The sequence below is a fragment of the Miniopterus schreibersii genome (genome assembly GCF_964146895.1).
Source record: "Miniopterus schreibersii genome assembly, chromosome: 5".
Classification (NCBI taxonomy): Eukaryota; Metazoa; Chordata; class Mammalia; order Chiroptera; family Miniopteridae; genus Miniopterus; species Miniopterus schreibersii.
Window position 1 is genome coordinate 90,142,946 of NC_138106.1, and position 18,926 is coordinate 90,161,871.

At 55.5% G+C, this 18,926-nt stretch overlaps 1 protein-coding gene across 2 annotated transcripts in view; it reads left to right on the forward strand.

Moving 5' to 3' along the window:
* Positions 1-18,673, forward strand: part of NUP210 (nucleoporin 210) — a 94,606-nt gene extending 75,933 nt beyond the window's left edge. Inside the window, exons 29-40 of one of the 2 annotated variants that reach the window (XM_081138598.1) lie at positions 1,240-1,331; positions 3,019-3,193; positions 3,937-4,112; positions 6,067-6,287; positions 7,470-7,606; positions 10,090-10,213; positions 11,184-11,330; positions 12,858-13,108; positions 13,957-14,173; positions 15,858-15,953; positions 16,034-16,117; positions 17,387-18,673. In XM_081138598.1, coding sequence (XP_080994724.1) covers positions 1,240-1,331; positions 3,019-3,193; positions 3,937-4,112; positions 6,067-6,287; positions 7,470-7,606; positions 10,090-10,213; positions 11,184-11,330; positions 12,858-13,108; positions 13,957-14,173; positions 15,858-15,953; positions 16,034-16,117; positions 17,387-17,487 — 1,821 coding nt within the window. In that variant the 3' untranslated portion in view covers positions 17,488-18,673. The remainder of the gene's footprint in view (positions 1-1,239; positions 1,332-3,018; positions 3,194-3,936; positions 4,113-6,066; positions 6,288-7,469; positions 7,607-10,089; positions 10,214-11,183; positions 11,331-12,857; positions 13,109-13,956; positions 14,174-15,857; positions 15,954-16,033; positions 16,118-17,386) is intronic. The other variant, XM_081138597.1, reaches the window with a different exon arrangement.
* Positions 18,674-18,926: the final 253 nt, after the last annotated feature.

Consider the following 18,926-nt stretch of genomic DNA (forward strand, 5'->3'; position numbering starts at 1 on the left):
AGATGGATCCAGTCCACAGATGTGTTTCATTTGGCTCACTTAGTACTTTGAAACAATTTTTCTTTGTTGCAAACATTTAAAAATAGATTTTGTATAAAAATCCATTTTGCAGCTTGTCCTGAAGACATGCATTTGCCATATGGCAGCACAGCAGGAGATGAGAGGCAGCCACCCCTTCAATAGAGCTGTGCTCTCCAGTTTGCCATAGGCCCCACCACTCTCTGCTGTCTCCCTGAGAGTGAGGCCAAGTGCCCGTTGCCATTTACCATGGTGCCTTGCACTGTTGCTTTTCTTATAGTTCACTTAACAGGAAAGTGAGATATCTTGTACCTTCAGCCCCACCTAAAGAGAACAACAAAAACGCATGCTTAAGAATAAAGAGGGAAACACTCATGCATTTCCTGCACAGCAGGCCTGTCCGGTCTGTCCGTGAGGCAGAAGGGCTCTGCTGACATCAGGTCCCAGGCAGCTGTCAAGGGCTGTTGCTCCCCATTTAGGAAGCGCTGCCACACATGTTGTGCAAGGGGATCCCAGGGCTCTTGAGACCAGTATGGCAAGAAGTATTAGTTTTAAACCCATTTTACACACAAAAAAATGTAGGCTTAACTATTATATGGTCAGAACATGGTGCTGGAAGGGAGGGGTCAGGTCGGTTTCCTCTTGGAAACCCTGCAGCCATCGAGGGCCCCAGGGCCCCTAGGGAGTGACAGGATCAGATTCTACCCAACATTATCAGATCAGGTTTATTTTCCTTTGCTGGCCTGAGGTCACCAACATGCCCCCACATCCACTCCCACTCTGTGTGGGTCCAGAGAGAGCCTGGCGGGATAGAGGGGTCGGGGGGGTGTGGCTCTGAGATGGTCATGGTGAGTTCAGGGTGTCTTGCTGAGAGAACGGAGAATTTAGATGGTGCTGTCTCCAGGCTTGGTTCTGGCTGAGCAAGACCTTGGGCCCTGAAGTCCTGCGCGCTGCCTGTTGTGCACACATCCTGGTGCTCCCCCACCCCTGGGTACAGCAGAGGCCCATGCTGCACACAGTGTGCACCTGCCTGGTTTTCCTCATCACACCTTTGGCCTCTCTTACGGTTAGCCCTTCCCAGCACAGCACCAGCTACCCGACAGGTGCTTGCACGCAAGTTTCTTATCTGTGGGCCCCTCCTGGCTCTCCCTACTGAGAGAGAAGCAGATGCCTGACGTGACTCCAGTGTATTGCAGGAAATGAAATGTGCCTCTGTTTCAGGTATTTGAAGAGCTGTTGCTGCTGAACCCTGAAATAGAAGCAGAACAAATACTAATGTCACCCAACTCGTTTATAAAACTTCGGACAAACAGGTACGCGACCTGGTGTTTAGCAAGGTCAGGAATCCGCACTTGGTCCAGCAACTCATTTGTCAGAGTCGTCTGCAGCTGTGGCTGTTTTGGTGCTCTGGGCATCTTTCTTGGCGTTGCACTGGTGTGGCCTCTCATTTCTCCTTCTCTTTGTGTGGACACCCCACTCTCCTTCATCACGAAGCCCTGTATCCTAGACGCTGTTTGATGCCTGCTGCTGAATCCAGTACTTTAGAGGGGAAAGTACCAACTTGCAAGTGTTAAATTCTCCAAATGCCCGTGTGGTCTTCGACTTGCCACTCAAAGTGTAGTCCACAAACCTACATGGGCATCACCTGGGAGCATGTGAAAATGCACATCTTGGGCTCTGGCCGGTGTGGGTCAGGTTAGAGTGTCAGCCCGAGCACCACAGGGTGGTGGTTCAGTTCCCAGTCACGGACATGTGCCTGGGTTGCAGGCTTGATCCCTGGCCCCAGTTGGGGCACATGTGGGAAGCAGCCAATTGATGTGTCTCACATCAGTGTTTCTTTCTCCCCCGCCTCCCCCACGCTCTCTAAAAATCAATAGAGAAAGAAAATGCAAACCTTGGGCCCCACCTGAGACCTGGCTTGAATGGGACAGGATCTGCTGGCAATGGGCATGCACAGTGACTGTTGAGAAGCACCCTTTTAAAGCGTGTCTGCAAACGCGATTCCTACCTTGCCTTCCAAGGGGATGCCTGTGGTGACAGTGACCTGCATGGGGCCTGCTGTTGCAAGATGGGGGCAGTGAGGACCACAGGAGCACTTACATGTTCCCTGAAACATACACATGGCGTTCATTCAACCAGATTGCTTACATGCTGGGCTGTGTGCCAGGCCCCAGGAACAGAGGTGGAAAACACACCGTGCCCTTAAGGCACCTGGTGGGGAAAGGGGAGGCAGCACGATAGGAGCCATAATGAAAAGAAGTGTGATGTTCAAGCCCCAGCTCAGAGAAGGGCCTTCCAGTGGAGTCAGGGAAGACATGTCACAGAGAGATGCTGGAGCTGGGTTTTGAAGGATGCATAGGAGTACTCGCAGGTTAAAGGAGAAGAGGAGGTTGAAAGTTGAGGCAGAGAAACTAATGTTTGTTGCAAGTGCACTAAGGAGGGTCTGTGGGGCTAGGGCACCAAGCCATGCTTTTCTTCATGATGCTGACAAGTGTGTAAGAAACACGATGCTGCATGATTTGTCTTCATCCGGTGCATAGTGCCCGTGGCTGTGCAGATCGCTGTCAGAGCAGGTAGCTCATTTCACCCTGTTACCGCCCTTGGAAAAAGGGCATTGCTTCCCCTTCACGCTCAGGAGACCACAGGGGGACGCAATGTGCTAAAGGCACACAGCTGTTCCCAGGCGTTGGGACTGCCTGGAGGTTCGGTCTGACTCAAAGCCCCTGTCTTGTTTCTGCTACACCAGGCTGCCTTATTTCAGTAAATTGAAAACAATTTGCTTCAAAACGGTGTTTTACAGTAAATGCCACATGCAGTGATGAGAGAAAATCAGCCCTCATGGTCTTTCCCTCCCCACCCACCAGCCACGTCAAGTGCTGCTCTTGGGACAGTGAGAAGAGATGCTTTCCTGGGAACCTTGGATTTCCCAAATAGGCTTCCTGTCAGTGACTGGAGAGGCAGACCACCCACACATAAACAGCTCTGCTTTGTTTTCCAAAGGGATGGCACAGCATCTCTGAGCTACCGTGTCCTGAACGGGTCCGAGGAGGTTCCTGTCGTGCATGTTAATGAGAAAGGCTTCCTGGTGTCGGGGCCCACGACTGGGACTTCTACTGTTGAAGTGACTGCCCAAGAGCCGTTCGGGGCCAACCAGACCATCGTCGTTGCAGTAAAGGTGGGAGCCCGTTGTTGTTTTTAGAGCAGTAAAGGCAGGAGTGCTGGGGTAATACTTCTCCCTTTTCAGGTGTATGAGTGAGTATTTTCAGCTGAGAAATCCCATGTAAGAATTTACTTTGGAAAGGCCAGGGGCAAAGGTCCTAGATGAAAAGCTACAGCACCTGGCTGTGGAGCCAAAGGTCTTTGGAGATTATAGAATGCAATGACCTTGGTCATAGTTCGGAAAACTGAGGTCTAGCAAGGTCCATGATTTGCTGGAACTTGCACCCCAGGGTCCTGACCGGCCAGCTGATACCTGGACCACGATAAGCTCCACTGAATGCACGGGCTCCCATCACTCTCTCCTTCCCCATCCGCTCTTCTCATGGAGCAGCTGCAGGCGTGTGGGCAGTGTTGCCTCTACAGTCCAAGCAGGCAGTGCTCCTGCTTTAAATGCCAGAGAGCCAGGGCTTCTGAGGACTGAGCGGTCACAGCCCAGGATATCTTTGCAATGTGAATAATCTAATTTTGCAGTCATGGATTTTTACTCTTGTGGGTTAGATTGGCTCACTGTGCAGGGAGGTGGGAACCTTGTCGCTAGGTTGGGATACTGTTGGGGGCAGGGCCTTTGCCCTTTGTTGGTCCAGCCCTAGTCCTTCCTGAGATGGGGACCAACTGGAGGCAAGCATCTCCTTGGGAGGTGGGTTTTGGGGCAGCCATTTCCCAACACAGTCGCTGCCATACGTGTTCATTGTCCTTCAGGTGGCTCCGGTGTCTTACCTGAGGCTCTCCATGAGCCCTGCCCTGCACACCCAGAACAACGAGGCCCTGGTGGCCCTGCCCTTGGGAATGACTGTGACCTTCACTGTCCATTTCCACGACAACTCTGGAGATGTCTTCCATGCTCACAATTCCGTCCTCAACTTTGCAACTAACAGGTAGGGTTGGGTGCTGCTCGTCCCTCCTGTGAAGGATGCCTCAGTTGTACCTACATTAATCTATAGAGGTGGCTGGTGACCACATGAAGATGCTAATGCCAATGAAAGGAAAGTTTTGTTACTTAGGGTTTCTAGGAGGAGGGGCACACCACTGCCCAGTCACCAGGGGAAGCAGCAGGCCTGGTCCAGAGGCAGGAGGAGGAGGGAGTGTGGCTGGGAGCCTCTGTTTGCTCCGTGGTGGGATGTTATTGGGTGGGGATGTCCCCTGATGGTCAGGAAGCAAAACACATGTGGGGGGTTGCAGTTGGATGGTTTATACTAAGATTTTTTTGTACCTTTGAAAGCTGGATGGCAGAGGAGGTGCTGACAACCTTGGCCATGGTCCTGGCCCTGTCACCCGTGGGTGTGAACCCCCAATTATAGGATCACAAAAGTTGGTCAGAGCAAGGCACTCACCTTCCAGTGCTCAGTGCTCACTGACCGCAGGCTTTGTGGGGCCCCTCTGTGTAATGTCTCGCTCTTGACTGCAGCCTCTGGTCTAGGGCCATAGCCTGGAAGAGAAGGCTGAATACCAGGTCCCACCGGCTGCAAGTGCAGTTCTTTTTGGATGACTCCCTCTGAAATGCAGCTGCAGCCTCAGGCCTAATGTGAGGGGCGAGGGGTGGTCTCCAGGGCAGAGGAGAGCACCATGGCCTCAGTTGGCCTGCTGAAGCTTCTGAGTCCACTAGAGAGGTGGTTCTCAAGTGTCGTCCCCAGACCAGCATCATCCACATCACTGGGGACTCTTAGAAGTGTATGCTCACGGGGCCCAACAACCTGTATTTTAGTGAGGCTTCCACGAGACTCTAAAGGTTGAGAACCACTACCCCGCCCAGAGGAGAGAGAGGCACCAGACCAGGAGGATGCAGTAGGGCTTGGGGAGTCGTTCTAGGCAGCACTGGGGTGGGGGCATGGAAGACTGTGCCCAGGTGCTAGTGCCCATAGCAACCTGGCCCTCCCAGGGGCCCTGTGACAGATGAACCCCCTATTGCTGAAATAGTCAAGGCCAGGCATGGGGGGCTGGCCTGGCAGAGGAACCTGGGTTTAGAGTGAGACCTGGTTCAAGCCCAGCTCTGCTCTTTATGGGGCCTGTGAACTTGGGCAAGTCAGACCTTTCCAGACTTCTGTTTTACACCTCTCAGGATGGGAACGTGGCCTAGTCCCAAAAGTCATCACCTGAGGCCGTGGGTGTGAGTGCCTCTGCCAGCCGTGGAGTTCTGTGCACAGTCCTGGCCGTCTGTCCGGGATTGTAGGCTGCCCTAGGAGAGCCGGAGCTGGGTTGTTGCAGCCCCTCGGCTACCCTGCAGAAGTCACACTGGCCCTTTTGTGAGAGGAGCCTTTCTCCAAGGGACTGGTCGGGGCTCAGGAGTCAGAAGGTGTGGTGGAGGGAAGTCTGAAGCCAGGGACCCCACCGTGGCCTGCCCAGTCCTAGCCTCACCTGACAGCCCGCTGGTGTGGGCAGAGCTCTAGTCCGGGCACTTACAGCTGACTGGCGCAGTGCTCACAGCGAGCCTGTGAAGAGGGGTCATTCTTACACTTGTCTCACAGGTGAGGGCCTGGGCGGAGGCTTTGCTTATTCTGGTGACACGGCAGAGGGCAGGGGTGCCTCCCCGGGATGCGCTTGCTCCTTGTGGACAGCACTCGCGGGTCGCTTTTCTCTCTGGCCTCCGCGCCCCCTCTGCAGTGTGGGGGTGGCAGAGGCCCAGGTTCCTCCAGAGGATGAGGTGAGGGCAGGCCTGTTAGGCCTGTGGTGCTTTCTTAGCTGGAGCAACCACTGGGTGGCCAAGAGCCAGAGCGACGTCTGGGCGGCAGTCAGGAAAAGGTGTTGCCTGGCGCAGGACTGGCCTGCGTTTCTCCCTCTGGAGTCCGGGCCTCCTTCCTGAGACTGAGAGCCCCCAACCACTTCTGTGCCTAGAGGGGAGTTTGTGCAGCTCGGGAAGGGCGTGACCGAGGACACCTGCACTGTGCGCACCCTCAGCGTGGGCCTGACGCTGCTCAGCGTGTGGGACACGGCGCACGCGGGCCTCTTTGACTTCATCCCACTGCCCGTCCTACATGCCATCTCCCCGGAGCTGTCTGGAGCGGTGGTGGTGGGGGACGTCCTCTGTCTGGCTACCGTTCTGGTTAGCCTGGAAGGTAAGGGGTGCTGGCCAGAGGAACCCTCAAAAAGACAGAAAGGGCGTCCCTGGGGAGGTGCTTAGCTTCCTGCTGTAGGAGGTGTGCCAGTAGAATTTGGATGGTGTTTTGAACAGCAGTCAGGAGGCTGCCACCCTGGTTCACAGCCAGCCTGCTGCCTCATTTTTGCAAATAAAAGTTTATTGGAACTCAGCAACACCCGTTCATTTACTTGTCGGTAGCCACTTTCACCTGACTGCCAGGCTGGATGGTGGCATCGGAGACCTTAGGGCACACACAGCCCCCACCACGTGACCCTGTGCCAACCCCTGTCCAGTAGAGCCCTGCCCCTGTGGACGTGTCCTGTGCCTACCTGACGCAGTGGCCACTGGTGGTGCATAGCTGAAATGTGACTCGTGCAGCTGAGAAACTGAATGTGTGTTCACTGAGCTTTGTGCCCAGCAGCGCCCAGTCGGACACCATGCCTCTGGAAGGAAACTGAAACAGAGAATAGCATGGAGCCGATTCAGTGCTTACAAAGTCCAGTCCTTCCCAGGCCACCTGTACACCCATGTGCTACATGTACAACCATCTATTTAATTTTTTTCAAATTGGCTCCCTATTTTTTTTTAGTTAAGTAAAAGAAAAGTAACACTGCATTTAAAGAAAAGCAAATATAAGTTGCCATAAATAGAACATGATTGTTGAGTTTTTATTGTATTTATTGTATAATGTGATTGGCTTTTAATGAAATGCTGTCTAGTGACAGCTCTGAGCCTGACACCTGCTTTGCTTGGTAAAAAGGGACTGATAAGTAATGGGGAAGGGCATGCAGAGGGTGGCCTGGAGGGCCAGGACCCAGGTCATCTTGGGACGGGAGTGACAGAGGACAAGCAGGGAGGTGCTGGGGGTGGGAGGGGGCTGGTTCTTGGCAGGGTGCAGCTGTGCGGTAAGCAGGTGCGGTAGAGCTGCAGGTGGTTCAGGCGGCTGCAGCCAGGAGTGTGCGGGGTGCAGCCAGCCGCGCCAGGCGGCAGAGCAGGCAGAGCGTCGGTTCTACCCTGAGGAGGGTGAGTGAGCTTCCGTGGGCCGTCCTGCGGGACGGGGCGGGGCAGCATGAAGGCTGGCACTGTCACCGGGCGAGGTGGGGTTTGGCAGGCGTCAGATGTGGGAAAGATGGTTGACATCGGGGGCGTTCTCTCCCAGGTGTCTCCGGGACCTGGAGCTCCTCAGACAACAACGTCCTCCACATAGACCCCAAGACAGGAGTGGCCGTGGCCCGGGATGCGGGATCCGTGATGGTTTACTACGAGGTTGCGGGGCACCTGAGGACCTACAAGGAGGTGGGCTTCAGGACACATGGCTCAGTGGCCCGAGAGGCATGGCTGAACTTCTTGGGGTGAAACTTTCAGTATTTGAACTGAATGATTCCCTTTTCTTTAAGAAATAAGTGTCAGTGCCTTCGGAGGCAGCCAGGATCTGGGAGTGATGAGTCTGGGGTCTGCCGCCCACTTACCTTTGGGATTGGGACAAGTGCCCTTTTATTTGCAGCCTCTGTCTCCCCATGTTCAAATGGTGTGATGATGAGAGGTCATCTCCTAGGGTTGATCCCATCTCCCACTCGACTCAAGCTGTGCCTGGAAGGGCAGGGTGTCCTGTGTGGGCGTTTCTCAGGAGTTGTGCTGTGGGCAGGCCAGCACAGCGATTTGGCATCGCTGGCAAAGGTAAACCTCCTCCAGCAGCCTTTGAGTCTTTCTGGAGGCGAACAAAACTGCTCTCTCCTAATTATCTTCGGCTGAGAATGAATCGATGAGCACGTCTGGCTGCACCCATGTGCCTCGTTTCCAGAGCCAGCCTGCTGGTATCGAATCCCGCAGGGCCACCCGGAGCCTGCACATTGACTGTGCAGCTCTGCAGTCGGGTAGCCAGTGGCAGAGAGACACTTCGTGCCTAATACAGCCATGCTCTCCTGGAATGAGCTACTTGGGGTGTGAGGGGCAGGGACCTGGGGAGGGATGCTGACAGAGGGAGCGTGGCATGGGCAGAGGTGTGCAGGGTTCAAGAGCCCAGTCCTGGTGGCTGGAATATAAGGTGTGGGGAAAGGGAGCCTGCTTTGTGATCAGTCATAACTGCTTTAATTTATGGGTAGGTAGTTCCATGGAGTGGTTAAGTATGGAGGCTCTGGGGCCAGGCTGCCTGAGTTTAAACCCAGCTGGACCACCCAGCTGAGAGGCTGTGTGATCTGGATAAGTTATTTAGTCTCCCTGTGCCTCAGTTTTCTGACCTGTAACATGGGGGTGGTGGTGCTGCGGAGCATAATGAGTTAGCGTGTGGGAAGCTCCGAGAATGGTGCTCAGCGCACAGCAAGTGCTCAGTAGGATTAGCTGTACTCTCACTGTTCCGGGGCAAAGAGGCTGAAGCTTATGCTAGATGCAGTAGAGGTTCATCCGTTTTTTTTTTTTTTATCAGACTGGCATGGATCAAAGGTAAGTTTTGGAATAATCACCTGGTGCCCAGCAGAGCCTAAGAGCCCAAGAGAGGAGGAGTGGCTGCAAAGGAAGCAGCCAAGAGACCAGGGATGGCCCTCGGCTGGCACCATTGGGTGGGCGGAAACTGAGGGTGAGTTTAGGAGAGATTCAGGAGGAAGGGTCAGCAAAGCTTGGTGACTATTTAGAAGTGGGGGATGAGAGAGAAGGTGGCCTTGGAGAGGACTCCCTGGGGTCTGGCCTGGGTGACGAGGTGAATGCTGGTCCTTTGCTGCTAGAGGGAGCACAGAAGGGGAGGCCAGATTGGGGGAAGGTGATGAGTGTCTTTGAGGCATGGTGGGCGTGAGCTCCTCCAGGTGGGGCTGGTGGGGATGCAGCTGGGTGGGTGTGCCTGGAGCTCCTGGACAAAAGGCCGGAGATGACGGTGGGGGTTTACAGCACAGAGATGGTTCCTGAAGACCTGGGAGTGGGTGGGAAAGTGCAAGGTACACCACAGCAAGAGGGGAGTGGGGACAGGGCCTGGGCCCTCTCTCCAGAATGTGGAGGACAGAGGAAGCAGGGAGAGAGCGGAGTATGACAGACAGGAGTAGAAGACTGGGGAGGGTGGGAGGTGCCAGCACAGGGGTGCAGGTCACCACTGCCGGACCTGGGGCCTGCCTATGGCCCTGCATCGGCCATGGCTGGGAGCACTTCTAGGAGAGTTGGACCCATCCCCACACTCAAGGAGACCAAGTTCTGGTAGAATTCACATCTGGAAGAGGCAGGAAGTGCTCAGTGCCTGCCCAGAGTGGGCAGGTAGCCTTCCAGCTGGAGAAGGCTGCTTTGGAGCTGGGCCTGCTGGACTACAGGGCGGACAGGCTCTGCAGAGGAGGTGGGGGCCTGCAGCTGGGTTGCAAGAAGGGCGAAGGGATGAGCAGGGGAGATCTGGGAAGACTGAGGGCCCTTGACTGAGGGCTGGTGAGTTTGCATTCAGGCCAGGTTGCTTTATTTTGAATAAACGGCGGTAGAATAAAGTAGATTCTTTTCTCTTTGCTGAAAGATTAATCAAATTGAACAGAGAAGTGATGATACCTGTCACAGGAGCCAGTGTCCAGTGCACCCCAGGCTGATGGATGAATTCAGGCCTGCTCTTCAGCTTCCTGCACCTGTTCAGTGGGAGAGCCACTGGGCTGTGGAGTCCGACCATCACGGGTCTAACCCCAGCTCTGCCATGTTCTAGCACATCATTTAGGCTTTGAACCTTAGTTTTATCACCTGTGAAATGGGCAGTCCCTGCATCCCAGGCCACATTGGCCAGCACGCACACAGCACTCAGTGAGGTTCCCTTGCCTTCCTTCCAGATAGTGATTGGCATCCCTCAGAGGATCATAGCCCGTCATATCCGCCCTGTCCATACCAGCTTCGAGGAGGTCACGACGTCCAAAGTGATGGTCACCATGGGAGACACAAGCTCTAACCTGAGAGGTAGAGAGTGAGTGGGGCTTGGGCAGTCTGCGTAGGGGCCCAGCCAGGCCCAGGGAGTGTGCCCTTCCACTGGGGTTTTGTGTGCTTTTCCTACTCAAACTCATGCCAGCTCCAAAGAGGACATTGAAGCCCCACTGGCCTTCTCCTTCCAGCTTTTTAGAAATTCGAGCGATCCACAAGCAGAAGCCATGAAAGGAATCTTCCTAAAAGGGCCTGCCACCCAGAAACTGTCATTCCTTAGCTGGGAATGCAGCTTCAGTACTGTGGCAGCAGAGTAAAGAAAGCCACAGCTGACCACCACTAACCCCAGAGAAGAATGGCTTAGCCTCGTCACTGACCTTGGGTTTTGTAATTGCCTCACCCAGGTCATACATAGAACATTCAGTCCCATCCCCTGCCCATGACAGGCCTGGACAAGCAGCTGCCAGAAATAAATACATCAATTCAGGCTTTTTTAAAAAGAGACTCAACCGGTGGAATTAATCAGAACCATTTTTGTTCTGATTAATGAGCAGCTCTGTTGCATCATGGTCACCTCCCTTTTCCTACCTCAGGCCAGTGAGCAAGACAGTGCTGCTGCAGAAAAGACAGCCAGTGAATTAATGGGGCTGTTGCTCTCCTGCTGTCCAGAAATAAATTGCCCATTTCCCCCTAACAGGAGCCCGACCCACCTGCCTACCACACCCTAGACCCAACCTCTAGAACACATGCTGAAATTCTGATCTGAAGTTGCCTGGGGTTCAGGATGATCCCCTCCTCTGTAAAATTTGTCCTTAGCTTTTATAAACCATGGTACCATCATGAAGCTTTAGGCAATCTTGGGGGCCTCATGTGGGAGGAATTTGGGGTGCAGTTGCCATTTTGTGGCCCGGCCAGCTTCCATGTGGCCTGTCCCTGCTCCTTACCTTGGGGCTCTTCAGGCAGGTGTAGAGGCCTGGCCCACGCCCTCTCCCCCTCTCCCCATCTCTAGGTGAGTGCTCCCTGGCCCAGGTGGAAGTCATCAAAAACCTGCATCCAGAATCCCTCCTCAGCTGCCAGGTCCAGTTCAAGCAAGACGTCTTTGATTTCCCGGCATGTGACATTTTTGCTGCAGAGCCAGTGTTTGATGCTGCTATGGGTAAGTCTCCAGGGGTTTGAAAGTGGAAACTGACTTGCATGGAGGGTTTGCCTTCAGTGCATTTGACTTGCAGTGGCTGGCTGTCCAGAGGGGCTGTCTGTCAGGAGCCTAGCTGGGCGTTGGCGCTGTCACTGGCTCTGGGGCGCATTGTGTCTTCTGCGCGAGGCGGGTGTTCCTGGGTGGGGCGTCGACATCTTCAGCAGCCACCTACCCAGCAGGAAGGACATGGTTCAGAGGTGGAAACTCTGAGCTCGACCACTCGCTCTCCCTAGCTCCGAGCCTGCAGGTGTTAAGACTGCGTTTCTCTGTGAAATGAGGTGGCACCTTGCTCTACCTGCAGGTCAGGCTCGGAGAGGGATGGAAGGTCCTTATTAAATAGTCGAGGGCCATGCAGCATGCCAGGAACTAGGGCTGTGGAGCTGAGGCCAGCATCATAGAGCGCCTGCCTGGCAGGATGGTGTGCTTCCACCTCAACCTGGGGGCTCGGGGTGATTCTGTGACGCCACGCGGAGCAGCGTGTGTCCTGCGTCCTCAGTGGCAGCTGCCGTGTTGTGATGACTGGTGACAGTCAGTGAGCATTTTTAGTTCTTTCTAAGAATATGCAGCCTAGTCTTAACTGGGAGAAGTTGACAGAGCCTGAGCCCAGTTGGCAGTGCCAGTGGCCCAGGGCTCACCCTGCATCTCTCTCCCTCTGGCAGCAGCACCAAATCATCTTCGGTACCGAGGCCACTGTCTGAGAACGGGAGATGCATCATGAGGGCGCATGCGTGGGGGCCACGCTCAGGGCTTAGCACAGAGTCGGCACCCAGTGACCCCGGGCCTGGCTGCTCAAAGACGCAGTTCCAGGGGGAGTGATGTTCTCTGCATCTGAACAAGAGAAACAGGGACACCAAGGAAGCTGACATGCCTAGGGGAGCTTAGCTGGCACAGGCGTGGAGGGGACTCCTCTAGGGGTCCTTGGCAGGCATGGGCATAGAAGGGACTCTAAATCAGGCATCTGGGTTTTAGGGTTAGGGAGCTTTCCAAGGTTGGTTGTTCAGCTCACTGATCTGCTCTGAGTCAGGCACAGAGGACGTGAGACTCCAGAATAGCCCCACTCGGGCCTTTACAGAACTTCTGACTGCACCTGGGCCTCGGCATACCCTGAGCCAGCTGCAGCTTGACCTGCCGCCCTGCAGTGGTCACGGGGCCTGCTGGTCACCGTTTAGTCACCCTTGCTCTGAGCCAGGCTGGCTGGGCCCTAGCTGCAGAGCTGGGCCAGATGCTCCTGCCCCAGAGAGCATCCGTCCAGTGGGGACCGGGGCAGTAGAGGATTCTGAGGCAGTGAAGGAGAGTGCTGGTTATTAAAAGGGTGTTTGGGCTGAAGATACTGACAAAGGACTTCCTAGGAGACCCCTGGAGGAGGTGACGCCTCACCTGGGCTCTGAAGGATAAGTAGGAGTTCTCCAGTTAAAAAAGCGGAAAAGAGGAATAGCGTTAGGGCACGGGTGGGAAAAGGGACAAAGTGGAGCACCCTCGTCTCCACAGGTCGGTACCTGTGCTCAGTCGTGATGCACAGACTGACAGACAAGCAGCTGAAACACCTGAGCATGAGGAAGACCACGCTGCTGGTCACAGCCAACCTCCTGGGCAGCCGCTTCTCTGGAGAACAGGTCGGGGCTGAGGTGCCCTTCAGCCCAGGGCTGTATGCCGACCAGGCTGAAATCCTTTTGAGCAACCACTACACCAGCTCCGAGGTCAAGGTCTTCGGTGCCATGGAGGTTCTGGAGAACCTGGAGGTAAGTGGCATCGACACACAAGCCTAGGGCATGAGGAAGGACCAGGAGGCAGAGAGGGCTTGGTGGAACATGGAGATCCTAGATCCCCTCTTTTTAAAATAAAATATAAAAATAATTAACACTCTCACTCTTTTCCCCATAGCACTATTGGTCTCTATTAGCCTATTAATTGTATTAATTGTTGTGACTTCTGCTGATCTCCCCCAACTAGAAGCTAAGAATGCAAGGGCTGCACTTGGTGCAGGGCCCTGAACACAGAGTCGGTGCTCAGTGAACATTTAATGATTGAATGAGTGTGTTCAGTGCCTGGATGCTGCTGACATGGGGCAGGAAGAAGTGCCCAGCCCATAGCCTGTCACTGACTCATGCACAACTGGGGACAAGTCTCTGTCTCTAGCCTCAGTTTCCCCATCTGCCGAATGGTGGGCGAGTGATGTCCTGGAGTCCAGCACGTGGGAAGGGACCAGGGCTGATGTGTGGGGTTGTTGGCTCCGCTCCGCCTCCTCCTCTCGTCTCAGTGCAGTGCTTGGTGACGGCAGGTCCGCCAGGCCCTGGGTTTGGGCTGCGACCGAGCCACCATTAACAGAGTGCCAGGCTGCTTGCCTTGAAATCTGGTGTTTGGTGACAGTTCATGTCAGTTTAGCGTTTTTAAAGGAGCACGTGGTTAGAATTCAGTGATGCTGACTTGTCCTTTGCTTAAAAACAGTTGAAGCATAGGCGGTGTGCCCCCCCAGGGTTGCAGACGGTGTGCTGGCAGTGAAGCGTGCCCAGCACTGCTGGCTCTCAGGGAGGGACACAGCACGTCAGGTGGCGGTGGGTGCTTCCCTCCAACCTGGCCTTTCTCCCAGGTGAAATCGGGATCCCCAGCTGTACTGGCCTTCGAGAAGGAGAAGTCTTTGGGGCTGCCCAGCTTTATCACATACACAGTTGGCATCTCGGACCCTGCAGCTGGCAGCCAGGGGCCTGTGTCTACCACCCTGACCTTCTCCAGTCCTGCAACGGGCCAAGCCATCACCATCCCAGTAACTGTGGCCTTTGTGATGGACCGCCGAGGGCCTGGTCCCTGTGAGTCATGGGCGGGGCACCAGCTGGGATGGACCTGGGTATGGAGAGACAGACTGGAGTGGCCCTGGGTTTTAGTGGGAACCTGGAAGAGTGGGAACTGGAGGAGTCAGAAATGCAGAATGTCCCACGAAATGAAAGCTACCCGTTAGGGCAGCCCCGCACACATTGCTTCCCATAGTCCATTCTTGACAGGCAGCCAGAGGGAGCCTGTGAAACTGGCTGGATTGTACCCCTCCTGTGCTCAGCATTCTGCCATGGCTCCAGCCTCCTTGGGAGATAAAGCCCAAGTCTCTCCAAGGTCCCCAAAGGGCCCCACATGGCCTGCCCTCTTGACCCATTTGTGACTCGTTTCCCCTGTGCTCCCTGCTCCACCCAGACTGGCCTCCTTCCAGTTTTTAGAATGTGTGCAGATCCCAGCTAGAGCACTTGGCATCTGCTGTTCCCTTGCCCGGGATGTTTTTCCCCAGGTAGTCCCTTGGCCGAAACTCCCACCTCCTCTAAAGCTTTCCTCAAACGTTACCTTCTCCTAGAAGCTGAAAATCCAAACGTCAGTCCAGGCACCCTTCCCCTGTGTTTCCTCAGTGACCACCTGCACGGTCGCTAATCCCACTGAGGGGTGCGGTTTCTGCCTGTCTTCCCAGATAGAAGTCAGGGGCACGAGGACAGCATTAGAGCAGGGCCTCCCTCACGTACAGTTAGGGCGGTAACGAAGGTACGTATTCTCTACATGCCGTGTCCCAGACCCTGTGCTGGGCAGGTGCCTGAGGAGCGCTTCCCCGGCCCCCATTCCCCAGTAGGGAGACAGGGGTCACAGCCCCCGAAGGAGAGGAGTGAGCCCAGAGATGTGGCTGAGGATGTGGGCAGCAGGCGGGCAGTCTCCCCTCAGCTGGGAGGGGCTGCAGTTCAACGGGGCTGCTGCAGCTGGATCTGGAAGGAGGAGTGGCCAGGGGCCGGGCGGTGTGGCCAGACAGACCCTGGGTGCTGTGCAGGGCGAGGGGCTGGGCCAGAGGAGCTGGAAGGAGCCTGGAATGCTCCCAGGGGCTTGGGCTTTCTTCTGAGGGCAGGGAAGTGACCTGGTCTGGCCTGTTTGGGAGTGGACTAAAGGGGTAGGACCATTGTCAGGGACACTTGAGGCCACTGCCTTATTCTTGCCAAGCTCAGGACAGCTCATTGAGGTGGAGGGAGGGTCCTTGACAGGGTTGGGGATGAGGCCTGGGCCGTGCTGAGTTGGGCCCCAGAGGAGGAGCGGCTTTGGGGCAGAAGGTGCTGGGCCTGTGGTGCACTCAGCCTTGCTCTGAGAGCCGCGGAGTCCCTGCTCTGTGCCTTTGCCCCGACCTCTGCTGCCATGGCTCTGGCTCACGCCATAGCATTTCAGCATGTGGCTGGTCCCTGGCAGCCCACACCTCCCTGACTCCCCCAAGGGGCCTGTCCTACCCTCAGGCCTCCCTGAGGAGTGGTGTTGCATCTCTCCATGAACAGGCCGTTTCCTCCAAGGAGGGCGGCTGTGTGGAGGAGCAGGGTGGGATCAGGCAGCCCAGGGGAAGGGGACAGCACTGGGGTGCCAACCCCATGGGACCAGACACTGCCCCTGGCCTGGTGCAGGCCATCCCGCCCTCTGACAGTGCACACGGACACAAGAGAGTTCCACATAGCAGTTTGGTAAGTTGCCTTTCATTGATTGCAGACGGAGCCAGCCTCTTCCAGCACTTCTTGGATTCCTACCAAGCCATGTTCTTCACCCTCTTCGCCCTGCTGGCAGGGACCGCGGGCATGGTCATAGGTGAGGCAGGCTACTTTTGTCCCTTGGATTGCTTCCCCTCCCCCACCTTGCTCTAACCAGCCACGTATTGGGTCTTGCAGCATACCACGCCATCTGCGTCCCCCAGGAACTCACCCCACGACCAGCCCTTTCCCACCAAGCCAGCCCTTGGCACAGCTCCCACTGTGAGTAGCCACCCTGCAAGCACAGCCAGACAGAACTGGGATGAAGGGGAGGGGTCCTAGGAAAAGTGGCAGTTGAAGCCCTCAATCCCATGTCTCAGCAGGCCTGGTGCTGAGCACCAAGGAGCAGCCTGGCATGAGGCCCAGGGGCAGATCCGGGAGCTCATCAGAGGGAGCTGTGGGCTCCAATGCTGGTCCTGGGTGCTGGGTGCTGCATCAGGGAGCTTTTTCAGGCAGAGCTGGGCAGGGTGGAGGGGCTGGCGGCAGGGAGCTCTGTCTGTAGGTGTGCACACCGGGCCTGGCTCCCATCTGCCGGGCCACTGCAAGTGGACTCTTAAGCTGGGCCTGGGCTGGCTGACCCAGGACAAGGATTCCGGGCAGTCCTGATAAGGGATTTCCCAGGTGGGCAACAATGCCAGAACCCATTCCCCTTAACAGCCCTGTGGTCTCTGGTGGCCCCAAGGCCATGGGGACTCCGCACAGCCCCAGGGAGCACCTCTGTGCAGTGCCCAGTCTGCACAGCTGTACACAGCAGCCCTGCTCTCCGTTCCGGGTTCCCTGCCCCACATATAAGAAATCCTTGGACTGGTGTCTACTGACCAGGTCCAGGCTTCTCAGGGTGGGTGTGAGTTTTTTGACAGAGGGCATAGTTTTGTATGTAGGTGCATTTCTAGGCAACCAGTTCCCACATGCATGCTGGGCCCCAGAGTCGTAGTCTCCTACTAGGCTCCTCTTAGGCCTGCAAACCAATGCCCATGAAAGGCATGGGGTGGTCAACAGCTTGTTTGCTTTATAACTCGGACAGCTAACCAGCTGTTGCCACAGGGCACTCACCCTGGCTACGCACACCTCCCCGCTCTCCTTCCCTGTGTGTTGGAGTCACATCAGGGCCTTTGCACTGTCTCCCCAACACTCCAGACCCTCTGCTCACCCTGGAGTCTGTTCATGTACCTTTCTCTGCCCTGGAGGCTGTTGCTATCCAGGTGGATGGCCCCTCCCTGCATGCACCACAGACTGGATGCTACTCTGCCATCCTGAGACTCTGTTGGAGCTCCGGGAGGTCAGGGGTCACACCCCAGGCCTCTCTGCATGACCAGCTGTTGCTCCTTCCCTCTTAGGGCCAGCTCAGCAAGCACCCGGTGGATTCTGGTCTGTGGCCCAGAGGAGCCCATGGCATATCTGGGAAAGCCTCTGGTGGCCTTTGTTTAGGGGACTCTCAGGAAGTGCCACTACCTGGGCTCTGTCGCTCACACGTCTCTCTTTTCACCCTAGATGTTGCTGCCTCCTCCCCGATGCCCTTCAGTGCGCTGCCTCCTGGTCGCAGAGCTAGCCCTCCCTCGGGGCTGTGGAGCCCTGCCTACAACTCCCGCTAGTCAGCGCCCACCCACAGAGGCCCTGCACTCCTGTGACTCCGTGTCCAGCCTGGAGCAAGCCCCTGATTGCCCCCAGCCCCAGCCCAATCTCTTTGTTCCTCTGTTCTAGATCTTTAGTTTGGACTGTGCTCATTAGCTGCTGCTTATATTTTAGAGTTTGTTTGACTTCAGTCTTGCAAAGGTGAAGACTTCCTTTATTTTTGGTCTCTGGACAGTGCTTCTATTTTCCTGGAGTCTCGAAAATCACTCCCTTTTCAAGACTGAGCAGGCAGAACTCTGTGTAGTGTCTGTAGATGTCTCAGGGAAAGGACTTTTAAATTACTTTTTTACTTTTGTGGCTTTTTCCCCCCTGTGGAAACTACTTTTCCCCAATCTGGCTCCTGCTGGAAAATGAGGGGAATGAATGACGGTCCCCTGCCTGCCCATCTGTAACTGCACAAGACGCTCAGGGCCTGGCCGCTCCACCTCGCAGGAACGCGGAGGTGCTGCAGGGAGCGCCAGCAGGCTGCCTTTGCCCCTCTGGGCCACTGTGAATAGATTGCTGGCCTTTGTGCTTCTCTGTCTCCTAGCCTGTGGAGACATCTGGACCCAGCCTCACCGTGGGAACGTCCCAGCTCTGTATGCGTGGATGTTGGAATCGTCATTAGGAAAACATCCAGAGGCAGGAATCTTTCTGTTCCTTTGCAGAAGCCTCCATGTTCCACCCAAGCACAAAGGCCCAGTGTCATATGTCCCTCCTTTTGTACGACAGTCATACCTCAGCAAATCTGAGCCGCTGTCCTGCCGCAGTGGGAACTGCCTCCCTTAAGCAGCCCCCCCCTCACCCGCAGCTCCCTGCGGATTATAGCCCAGCAGGACCCCTGAGAGGCTGGGAAAAGCCCTCCCTCCCCAGCTCCTCACTCCCTCAGCAACTGAGACCTCCAGTGCGCAGCCCTCTGCCCTGTGCCGGGGAGACCCAGAGACAGCCCAGGACCAGTCTTGTGTAGACGCTGTGTGGGATCTGGTTTGACTGAGCTGCAGTGTGAATCCACTTCTGCCCTTTGGGGCTGGTCTGTGATTTATTTTTGTAAAGTTGGAGACAGGAAGAGTTGTGCCTTGCATATTACTTGAGCTTAGACTGACAGCTTGGATGTAAACAGGCGTATTTCTACTTGGTTTATTTAATAAAGCTCAATATAATTTCTTAAGAGGAGCGTGATCATTGCTGGAATTGCATGAGTCCTCCCTGGAAATGGCCCAGGCCCTTGTGACTTTGCTTCTGGTTATGTGGATTTGGGGGAAAGGTCTGTTTTGCTGCCCTTGAGCTTTCTGTACTACACCTCCCTCCTCTGGCTGGCCACCAAGGCCTCCCTCCCACCTCTGAGGGACGAGCCAGTGGCCAGGACACATGGCCATGGTGTTTTCCCAAGCTTCCAGCCCAGGCCCCCATAGATGCCTTC